Source organism: Jatropha curcas, chromosome 2, assembly GCF_041381405.1.
Source record: "Jatropha curcas cultivar XTBG-Jc1 chromosome 2, XTBG_Jcur_1.0, whole genome shotgun sequence".
Taxonomy (NCBI): Eukaryota; Viridiplantae; Streptophyta; class Magnoliopsida; order Malpighiales; family Euphorbiaceae; genus Jatropha; species Jatropha curcas.
In genome coordinates, this window is record NC_143152.1 from 6,815,935 (window position 1) to 6,828,104 (window position 12,170).

A 12,170-nucleotide genomic window follows, 5' to 3' on the forward strand; every position below is an offset into this window, starting at 1 on the left:
TTAGAGTAAGGCGAAAACTACAAATTACTCAAAGAGTTAAATCTGTTACATGGATGATAAAGATATTTATTTTATCTCATAACTCAAACTAGCACTCTACAGAAACTTCTAATATAATAGTTGATCCAAAATTTTCAATTTGGATGCTAAAGCTAAAACTAAAATTAAACATACATCTTCCCTTCTTTATTTTTCCCCTCAGTTCTTTAGAGGAACATTCATGACAGGCTTTTTCATGCTCCAAGCATTAAGATTTTCCACTGTAATAGTCTGTGATCCATTGTTGAACACAAACAAATGAGCCTTGTCTCTGATAGCAATTGTAGGATAAACCCTAGATGTTATCACTGTTTTACCTCCAGCTCCAAAACTTTCTACCACTGAATGATCAATTAAACTCCTAACTGAAAGCTTCTTGTTCGATAAATCCACATCAACAAATCCAGCAAAAGATGGCTTGTACAATGCAGGCCCCAAGGAAGAGCTGTTCAAAAGATGGCTTGTCACTTAATGCTCTTTTTTTAGATGATAAATGCAAAGAAGACTAAAATTTAAAGAACAAACCTTCTTGCATCAGAGCAAAGGAGAACAACATGTTTTTTTGGTGCTTTGAATACTCTGAAGGAGACAGGAGTAAATTCTTCAAGATGTTCAGATGCTAATGTCAAGAGCCCAAATGGGCCCAATTCCCCTTGACTTTTGGATCCCTTTTGAGCACAAACTTCTTGTGCAGGAATGTTAGCCCATTTAGGGTCAAAAGTTTCAACTTTGTCAAGGCTTGAAAATGAGAAGGTAACATCTACATCAGCCTGTTAATAAATCAACGATTAAAAAATTATTTATAGTTTCAATTTGTTATAATTATTTATCTGGTTATTTCTCAAAATTGTAATAATAATAATGATAATAAGAAGAAAGAAGAAAAGAAGGAAAACAAAAAGCTAAAAAAAAAAAAAAAAAAAACCTGGGCAGCAGTGATGCCTCTGATTTCAAAATATTTTCCTCTTTCCAGTTTTTTATTGGTCCATTGAACCTTATGTCCTCTCAATTTCTCCAATTCTTCAACAGGCCATTGTACCACTTGTTTGCCACTAGCATCTAGCCAAATCTTCCGTGGAATAGTCTAAATTAGACCAATGCAAAATAAAATAAATTTAGTAACCAAATTTTTTTAAAAAAAATCCCAATTTAAAAAATAAAAATCATTAACCAGTATTTACCTGAATGCCAGCCCATCCTTTGCGTGTATCATCCTTAGGCGTATCAGACTCATTAGCCCAACCCCATAAAATCCTCCTATCCTTGCTTGGGTCAAAGAAAGTCTTCGAGGCATAAAAATTCCCATAATCAAATCTAAGCCCAGCCCAACCATCAACTGAACCTTTATCAGGAATATATCTTTCCTTATTCTTCTTATGATAAGTACCAACCGTATAGTATTCGTATCTTTTCGAGTCTAAGCTAACTTTAAATACATGTTTCACATGTTCTCCAGCAACTGAAGCGTCCAACCCGTTTTGACTGGATCTTGAAACGGGAAATAAATCCGGGCACTCCCACATACCCGTTTCGGCAACCGAATGAAGTGGGTGTTTGGCCTGTATCCACGTCTTAAAATCCTTACTCCTATACAAATATACCATGCCTCTATGCTTTCTTCTACTCCCAACCACGATTCTCCAATGCCCATCAGCGAACCAAGCCGTGGTAGGGTCTCGGAAGGCGCTGGCGTTCACGCCCTTGCCCGGATTCACCACCGGATTGTCATCGGGCTTGATCCACTCACGGAGATATGGGTCGGATAAATTTTTGGGTATTGCATAGTTTTGAATTTCACGTTCGTGTGGGTCGATTCCAGTGTAAAGGATTATGGGTTTATTACCCGGTAGGATTGTGGCGGATCCGGACCAACATCCTTTTTTATCAAACCATTTTGAAGGGTAAATTGCAGGCTCAAGGGATTCCCAATTGACCAAATCTTTTGAAACAGAATGTGCCCAAACGATATTGCCCCAAACAGCACCTTTGGGATTATACTGATAGAAGAGATGATATATCCCATTATAGTACATAGGCCCTGTGATCAGATTATCCATTTAACTTGTAAGATTAAATAAAATTGAAACACTATAATCAAATGGGTTTTCCATTTTCATGGTGAAAAGAAAAAAAAAAGACTCACCGTTTGGATCTATTGTAGTTTAAATTTGTCCCGCAAATTTGAGCAACCAAGAAAGGATCACATGCACCACCAAAAGGAAAATCAAAATTAGTGATTCTTTTTCAATTTTATATATTGAACATCAAAACATATTAGGCATTTTGCCATAAATTTAATGTGGGATGTTAATAGGGCAGTGTTGCACTATCAGAACTTGAGCTAGGTTAAGATCCAATTTGTCTAATTTATATTTTTATATTTCTAATTATTAGAATTCTCAATAAAGAATAAAAATATATAATAGCAAAGTCCCTAATTGTTGAGACTATGTTTGGACAGCAAGGAAATATGAAAAGAATTGAAGAAAATAATATTTTTCTTTGTTTGGGGACTGGAAAGAAAATAAGAAGGAACCAGAATAACCTTATTTTCTTTTTCAAATTTTCCCTTTAGATCGAAGAAAAAATTAAAAAAACATAAACAACGAATAACCTTATTTTTTCTTCTTATTTTTCTTTCCTAAATAATCTAAACGTAGAAGAGACTTAATTAGAGTGCTCCATTTGCACGTGCAAACAAGCATTGAGAATTGAAATTAGATAAAATAATAATTTCTAATCATGGTGGGGCGGCATTCAAGATCCTTCTTTGGTTCTTGATTTCTTGAAAAGAAAAAAGTGGATTTCTTGGAAAATTTTTTTTGTTTAAAAAAAAAAAATAAAGTAGAGATCTGGCAGATGTGAAGCACAAAAAGTAATAAAAAGAATCATGAGATCTACTTCAAGAAATGCCTAAACATAACCTTTTCTTTTTCCTTCTCCAAGTATTATTTCATGAAAGTGCGACAGAGGACAACAATCTAGTGGCTCTTTAAAGACAAAAATATTCAAAAATGAATTAGAGGAACTACCAGAACCAAATGCTGACTAGGATATCACCCTCAAGGAGTTTAAGCATGCAAGCTTCAAGTACTCTAGCCAACAGAATGTCATCAATATGGATCACCACAAAATGCCCAAACCCTCTAAAAACATGTGACCTTGTAGAACTTTATTGCCCTTAACAGGCTGATAAGGATCATTTTTACCCTTAACTATTATTTTGTAGGGCTATAAATTATACACCGATATCATGACATTGACAACAAGTACTCTACGTGAAAGGGGTAGAGTAATAGATACTTTCTTTGAACTAAAAAGAATAGTTATTAAATCCTGCCTCACTTAACGGCTAATCTGGCTAATCTGAAAAACCGATGAATTGATTTTAAATTAGATTGATTTTGATTTTGAACCATTTAAGGAAGAGAACCCTATTGAATCGGCTGACACATAGATCTAAACCGATTATACTTATCTAATAACAATGAAAATGATTGTGCACTATTATTTTTTATTTCCAAAATACATGCAAGTTTCCATGAAAGAAAAATTATAATTAACTTTTTTCACCCCTTATTAATTTTTCAATTTAAAAAGATATATTTGTTAATATGTAAGGAAGTACAAGAAAAATATAATGTATAAATATTACTGGGATTGAGACCTTTTATTTCTAAAAACATTAGAAATAAACTGAGTATGATAATAGATACTTATTTCAATCTGAATAAATACTTATCATTCACATAGATATGCGTACATAAACACAATAAAAAAAATACATATTAATATGAACATATGTCTAAAATTAAAATATTAGTGCTTGACTTTGAAATTCAAGAATTAATAGTTCTTCACTTGAAAATTCAATAATTGGGCATTATACTCTCAAAGCATTAAAGCCAAATCAGAAAATGGTCTATAATACTTTTTGTCTCCAAAGAAGATGGGTTAAGTGCATTTCTTTCACATAAAAGTTATAAATTTCTTGTTCCCACCAATTTTTAATTGAGAAAAAGAAAGACAAAACAAAAAGTTCATATGCATGCTCTTTCTTGCTTCTTGTTCCTGTTAAATCTTAGCAACTTTACATTAATTACTTAGGGAACCTGCAAAACCTTATTAATACTTATTAAAGGAAAAAAAAATAATTTAAGAATTGTCCTTTTCTCTTCAAATTTTTTTTTTTAAAAAAAAAAAAGCCCAAAAGAAATTTTCTTTTTATCCTTTTCAAAAAGAAATATGTGATAACAACAAGTATGAAAATAAATGCAAATAAAACAAATCCATAATTTCATCCAATTGATCAATGAGAGCAAATAAACTTCAAAGGTTTCTACTTCTAAAGGGACCCATGGGTTTGGAACATCAAGACACTGCCTGCCATTGTCTCAGGGAATAAGAATTATATATACATATATGACTTTGAAAAGTTTATAAAAAATTGAGAATTTGTCATTACTTGTGACTTAAAAAGTTTATATCCACTTGGCATTTCCCTGTTTAATATTACTTGTGACGCTGATGTGTTTTGGATCTGTAAGGTCTTTTCTTTTTCTATGATAAATATTAAATGTGATTGTATTTCATTGACTTAATTTCACCACCGTTACTCAATTTATCACCATCACACATTTAATCTTTCAGGATCCATGGGTGTAATTCAAACGTTCCACTCCCCAGAAGCAAAAAAATAAATTATAAAAAAAAAAAAAACTGTAATCACAAGAAGATAAAGCTAGTCAGATTGAACTCAAAAGCAATGGAACAGTGAAGGTGGCTATTAGTGAATAAGTTTCACTAAAAGATATTAAAACATCACGAATATATTATTAAGATTCTTGTAAAATTTAAAAAGGAAAATAAAGCCCCTTTCAATGCAATTTATAAAATTAAAACAAACAAACAAACAAACATACAAACACAATTACAGCTAATAGAGTTGCAAACGAAAGGTCAAGACAACAAGAGAAAATGGGTTAGAGTGAAGGAGAAGAAGAAGATACCGTTGATCCAATGCTTAGGAGGCTGAAAGTGGTAGCCAGTTCTATGGGTTTTACTGATCTTAACAGGAAAAAGGCTTTGATACTCTGGATAAATCTTATGAGATCCCTCTACGCCATTGTTGCTTAACACAATAAAAAGAAAAGCCAAGACTGCAATAAACTTCGAAGCAGTCATGACAAAGAAATGTAACCAGAAAGAAAGGATGAAGAAGAAAGAAACCCTTCTTGCTTTGTTTTTCTAAACTCGTTCCTGGAATAGGAATGAGATTGAGGAGGTATAGAGGATCTATATATAAGCATAAAGAAAGATACTGCTTGATATTTTCTTAATTAAAAAAAAAAAAAAGATAAGTCTTTTGGTTTGGTTAATTAAGTGCATAACGATTAATTTGGGAAGTTTTGAAAACTTCTTATCCATTTCAAAAAAAATCCTTATCTGTTTTAATTTTATCTTATTACTTTGTATTATATTATCTCTGCAGAATAATTTGATTACCTATTTTCAAACGAAACAAATTTGTGTCTAATAGTATTAGGATGCAAACGATACATATACATTGTTTTCTCTTTTCTTTTCTTTTCTTTTCTTTTCTTTTCTTTTATAATGGTTGTTAACATTTTTTTTTTTTAACAATTACTGGAGAAAATTAATTGCCTGCTTGGCTACACACCGAGCGTCCCAAATCAATAATTAATTGTCATTATCGGATTTTTATTACTATTTTATCCATTTTTTTCTTAGTAAAATTATAGACTGAAATCTTAGCTTATCCCATGTGTTTTAATTAGACTGGCTAATCTATTGGTAGGTAGTTGTCTCTTATTATTAAATGTGACAACTCAGATGCCAATCAGATGGTCTTTTTACCTATTGTAAAAGACGTAGACACCGCAAATGTTCTATCAATTTGGTGAATGTTATTTAAAAGGTTTTTACTTTTCATCATCCTAAATTGTTATGTTGCTTCCTTTATCAGAAGTGCACAATGTTTAAAATTTACTATTTCTCCTGCCGCTTTCTCAATAAATATATTAGTCAAATTACTATATTACCATTAATTAAATCTTGATATAAACAAAAAATATCAACCTTTAATCTTTCACTTATATATTAGCAAATTGACTTGATTAGTGAATAAATAATTATAGTTTAATTGATTTCAGTAATAATTTAACATGGATCATTTAATGTTAATAGAATACTAATACAAGGATATACTAGAAAAAATAAATAAGTTAGTTTAATTATATAGACAAATTATGTTAATTTGTATACAAGTCAACTAAGACAAAAATTATATGACAGAAGAAGTAGTAATTTTTTTAAAATAGAGGGATAAAAGTATTAATATAAAATATAATTTAGGACCTAAGTATAGTTTACCTTTTTTCTTCCTTTGAAAACTTATTCATAGCCAAATCAGGTAACATTGTGATAATAATGCGTTGGCGAACACATAATTTAATCCTTAGATTCAAATAAAAAAATTTATGGTATTTTAAATTTTAAAGTCGATCTTGTGACACTTTAAAAGAAAACATTTCTACCATGATTATGGGGTGCAAATAATCTATTAACAATATGAATCAACTTAGTTAAACACTTTTGTTCGGAATGCTTAGTGAATTTAGCAAGTTTCTTTTTTAGAAAAATTAATTAATTTCGTAATTTTTGTGTAAAAACCTTACGCAACTTATATTTTGAGCTAGAGAGAGTATATCAAAAGAAAATTATAAAGGGATTAAATAAATAAAAATAAAAATAATAAAAATGTAATAAACTCTTTCTTGAATTTTAAAATGACATTTAAAAAATTTTAAAACAAACAGTTTTAAGAGACTATTATTTTTCAATATTCCTACTAGCTAAGAATTAATTATTTAGAGAACTACTACCTCGAATCTATAATATTTGTCACGTTTGCAATTTCACGTCTCTTAAAAAAAATTAATAAATTTGTCTAAGTTATAATAAATTATTGAGTAAATTGACTATATTATCCTTAATTTAATGTTAATTTTTTAAGAAAAATGTTAAATTGAAATAATAATTATTGGTATATACAAAGGATAAATATAGAAAAAATATTTATTATTCCTTGAAACTATAAATGTAACAAGTATTTTAGAATAAATTATTTTCTCAAGTGCGAAAAGTATTAGTGAAACTTACGTGGTAATAAGATGATAATTTAATTAACTACAACTATTTTTAGCCAAAACTAGAAATGTTGAATGATTTTTTTTTTTTTTTTATATTCTTGTATAATAATTTTGAAAGACACTTGTAATGAGACAAATCGAGTAATAATAATACCTCTAACTGAATTAATAAGCAGTCAGATTCTTTGGAAACAGAAAACAATCATTATAAGTTTTTCTCATTTATTTATCATATTAATTATATGTGGCCTTCTGCTTTACCAGATTCTTCCAAGTAGTTGACAGAAGGTATAAATATTAGGCAGTGGCATTTAGGTTACCAACCGCCCTTGTACTTGCAAAGATAGTATTTCGGTCCGTGTTACAAAATATAAATTCTTTAAGATTTTTATATAAAAATTAAAAATCAAAGAAAATAATTAATTCTTCTAAAATATATTAATAAAAACATAAATAATATGATCAAATTATCTTTTATAATTTGAACCAATAGTTACTTGTGAAAGTATTTATTATATTTAATATAAACAAAAGTAATATTGAAAAAATATTATTTATTACTTCTTAAAATACATAATATTTTGAGACAGGGGAAGTATTAATAAAATAAATAAATCCCAAATCACTAAAAGAGTGATTTTTAGTGCTTATTCGAAGGAGTAATTTTTGATGCACATACCCAATTTTCCTGGTAGTTGATAATTGTTTTGGGAAAAGACAAATATGTGAAAATGGAATGTATGTTTGGTACACATGAATAGTGCATATTCATATCAGAATTGAAAGGTGATTATATAAGGCAACATTATGTTCCCATCACACATTTTGGTGTCTTTGATTATATTATATATAGAGTGATAAATGTGGGCTTAGACTTAAGGTTAGAAATGTATATTTACATTTACCGTAGATATTTTGAAAAAAGTGTCAAATATGAGTTTGTGGGGAAGATATGATAAATGAAAGTTTAATAATATTGTTCTTTTTTTGTTTGATGGCAGAGAAATGTAATGTTAAATATAAATATTACGAAAATACCATTGTCATAGAAGATTTATAAATATAATTGTGGATAATTTTGAAAATTAAATTTTTTAACCACACTTACACCTCAATTCAGAGTGTTAAATACTTGGGGTGTTTAGACGGGTTTTCAATCCCTCAATTAACCTTCAAAAACCCGTACTCTCTCTCAAACTCTCTTCCCCAGCGACTAAACAACCCCTTTCTACATTATTTTACTCTCCAAACTTATCAAATAACTTTCATCCAAACAATCTACTAACTATTTGTTTCATTTATCAATAATTACAATCCAATAAAAAAATTCATATCTAACAATACTAAAAATCAAAATTTGAAGTCCCTCGTATTCTTATGAGGTCAACTTTTATATTGATTGATATCATTTAGGTTAGCTGTTTAAACTAGCTTATAGCAGTTGTTAATAGTGAGTAGCTTGTGGCTGATAGCAATTAATTGATGAATGTTAGTGTTTAGTAAAATTTTGTGAGTATTGCCTTGAGTGGTCGCCATATGTTGTTATTAAAATATAAAATGACAATTAAATATATACTTGTTTTTTATATATAATGGTAAATAGAGTATATTTTCAAATTTTAAGCTAAATATATTGTTTTTTTTATCTTAATGTGTTATATAAATAAAAAAATATTAATTGAATTTTGTAGTATAATATTTAATTAAAAAAATACTTGTTATTTTTAAATTACTATAATAAAATTAATGATAAAAAATATTAATTTGAAAATTATAATTTTATTAGTAAAAAATATTTTTGTATGGTTAATAGAGTTCAAATATCATATAAATATATACGGAGATACTTCTATCAGCTATCAACTGTTGATTAAAATTTTTACCGACATAATTGTTGGTATGAATCAGCTTAACCAAATGCTCTCTAAATAACTAATTTTGTTGAGACTGTACCTTTGGGAAATCATGTTCTAAATAAGTATATTTTAAATGAAGTTGCTTTAGAACTCTCTCCTTGTCTTTTCTCATGATGGTACAACATAAATTTTTTTATCAATTAGACAAGTTAAGGAAAGAGTTACCTTCTGTTGAGTAGTCTGCAGTATTATTTCGATCCATTGAACCTTCGAATAAAGAAGAAATAATTATAAAATATTTGTTCTATAATTTGATCATTGTCATTTTTCAATGGCTAAATATTATTTCAATGTTATCTTCAATTGTGAACACAAAAAACTTAGCTAAATAGCTTTTACAATTTTTTTTTTAAAAAAAAGCCCATTTGGAAGAAAACACATACCTCTTAACAACTAATCACTAATGAATAGTTTTTGCAGCCCTCCCAATAGAAAATACTACAGTGGACTAAATTAGGTGAAACGTTGTACTTGAATCCAAAAATATTAGTAATAACATGGATTTCCAATAGGTTAGGAACTTTACTTAGGATAATAAAAACAAATTTAAAAAGTACTCAATGAAATAGTGAGTGTGATCCTTCATAAAAGGGTAAATGTGATAAGGCCCAGGTGGAAGGTTGGATTCCTTATCATGTATTTTAAAATTTGGGTTTTGGTTTGTTTTTGGCTAACTGTGAATTATGTTGATGCAAAAGCTTCCATAATAATATAACTTTTCAATAGTGTTATTTAGGTGGCTGAGATTGAGAAAGGAGAAGGCATGCGTTAGGTTACTCGCAGCTCCATTAATGGTCGAGTTTAAAGTAGGTCGGTTTTTCAGATTATACTATTACTTTGGAGTTTAGTTTCTTTTCTTTTTTTTTTTAGTCCGCTTTTGTTGCCCACAAATAATCTATTTGAAAATATCTTTATAATCATCGTGGTGAGATTTTATTGTGTTTTTTCTGCTTTTGTGGACTTGTTTTGGTTGTTGAGGAGTTCTTATATTTATTTGTGATTTTTTTTTTATAATTCGAAATATAAAATGAATTGTTAATTACTTTTATTTCGACAACATAGATCTTGAAATTCAAATAATCAATTTGGTGCATAGTCGTGTTCATTTCTTTATTAATTTTGGTATTTTAAGCTCTTCTTCTGCAAGTTTTTTTAGGATAATTCAAATTAGAAATTTCATTAAATGGAATCTATATATAGATATGGGATACAGATTTATACGTTTCTATATTTTTGAATAGAAAGTTTGTAAGTTGCTTATACAAAAATAATAAAAAAAACACAATCTTGATTTAAAGTTTCTGATCGAGTTGACATAGCATAATATTTATGTCATAAATAATCACTTGCTCTACTTGGTGGCTATTCATGGCCAGTGTTCGACTCTATGATCTTTCTATAAGTCCAATCTGATTACTTTTAAATTTCTTCCTTCTATTAAAGATGAAATCTGCACTTCTTTTTGTATAAAAAACGCTAGACAAAATCACTATAATGGTGATAACAATAACTCAAAGCTAAATCTGAGAATAAAATTTTAATATATGGACAACAATAAATCCTAATATTTGGGTGACGATAACTCAGATCTGCTGAGGATTAGTTGCAAAAAACAAATAAAAAAGAAAAATGGGTGACCGCCGGCGAGAACTCATCAGTGGCTGCCCGTGGAAGAAGAAAATAGAGCTTTTAGGTTTTAGGTTATGAGAGAGAAAGCACTACCACAATTAACTCTTCTGCAAATTTCAAGTGTAGTAAGTTTTCAAAAACAAAGTTTTAACTTCAACATTTTCTTTTTTCATCTTATTAAAAAAAACCAATTTTTATTAAAAAATAACATTTTCTACTAATATATCTCTAAACAAAATATTTCAATTGTCTATCAAGTGGTGGTCCAGTTAGTTTTCTTACTTATGTGAGAGGTTGGAGGTCTCGAGTTCGAGTTTTCTCAATTATAATTATATCTCTGTTGTGTAGCATGTAATGTTATTTTTGTCTATAAAAGCGTCCAATAAATTAAAAACAATATATTAATCTCTTAGATATCAATATAAACTTACGTTATATGCATTTTTCTACAAAAAAAAATCATTATATCAATCCATTAAATCACCACAACTGGTCACGATAACTATTGCAAGTTATCATTTTTAATAATAATTTTTTTAAAATGTCAATTAGATGCGGTCTAGTTAGCCTTTTCATTTGCGTGGAGGGCGAAATATCTCAAGTTGAAGTCCTTTCAATATAAGAGATTTCACCATTTTGATGAGTTAAGGGGAACGTTACATCTTTATTGTGTAGTTTGCAATATTCTTTTGGCCCAATAAATTAAAAATATTTCTATAATTCTAAATGCTTTTATATTATGTATAAATTACAATAAATTTTCATTTTTTAATTAATTTTCAATATTGCTATAAAATAATTGAAAATAAATTGTTGGAAAAGTATTTTCAAAAGATGATGTTTTCTTTGAAAATATTTTTCAAAATAAACTATTTTCTTAAAATAAACAAAGTTTATTTGATGCGCATAAAAAATCATATGGTCTAGCCATGTCCATAGATCATCAACAAAGGTAAACCATGTTTTGTACTATCCCAATGTTTAAAAGGATTCAATGTCCAAAACTCAAACTTGAAACTTCTGATTAAGAGAAAAAAATATTTATAATTCCATCTCATCCGTTAGGAGTTATTTTCCCTTCTCTTTACTTCATAAATAATTTGTAATTATAATTCTTGTTTGCTTATGACAAGTTATTTTATTCATAATTTATTTTATATTTGTAACCTATAATTACCCGTTAAACTCAACATTATAAATGAAGTTATATATTATGAATTTTTTTCTAATAAAGTTGTCTATATTTTCTTTATCCTGTGGTATATAGCACGAGTATTTCTCTCGTTGACTTTTGTGATCGAGAGGACTTTAACCAAGACTTTTCATTCCCGTGGTATATATTTTAATCTGCGTTAATTGTTTACTGTGCAACTGATTGCATTACTATTTTTTTTTTTTTTTGATAAATTCATTA

At 28.6% G+C, this 12,170-nt stretch overlaps 1 protein-coding gene across 1 annotated transcript; it reads right to left on the bottom strand.

Moving 5' to 3' along the window:
* LOC105634709 (beta-fructofuranosidase, insoluble isoenzyme 3) lies at positions 1 to 5,305 on the bottom strand. The gene is made up of 6 exons (XM_012217603.4): positions 5,049 to 5,305; positions 2,183 to 2,191; positions 1,221 to 2,077; positions 965 to 1,123; positions 565 to 809; positions 1 to 484 (listed from the first exon to the last, which is right to left on the bottom strand). Exons 1-6 carry the CDS (start codon positions 5,221 to 5,223, stop codon positions 199 to 201), a joined length of 1,731 nt encoding a protein of 576 aa, XP_012072993.1. The 5' UTR covers positions 5,224 to 5,305; the 3' UTR covers positions 1 to 198.
* Positions 5,306 to 12,170: the final 6,865 nt, after the last annotated feature.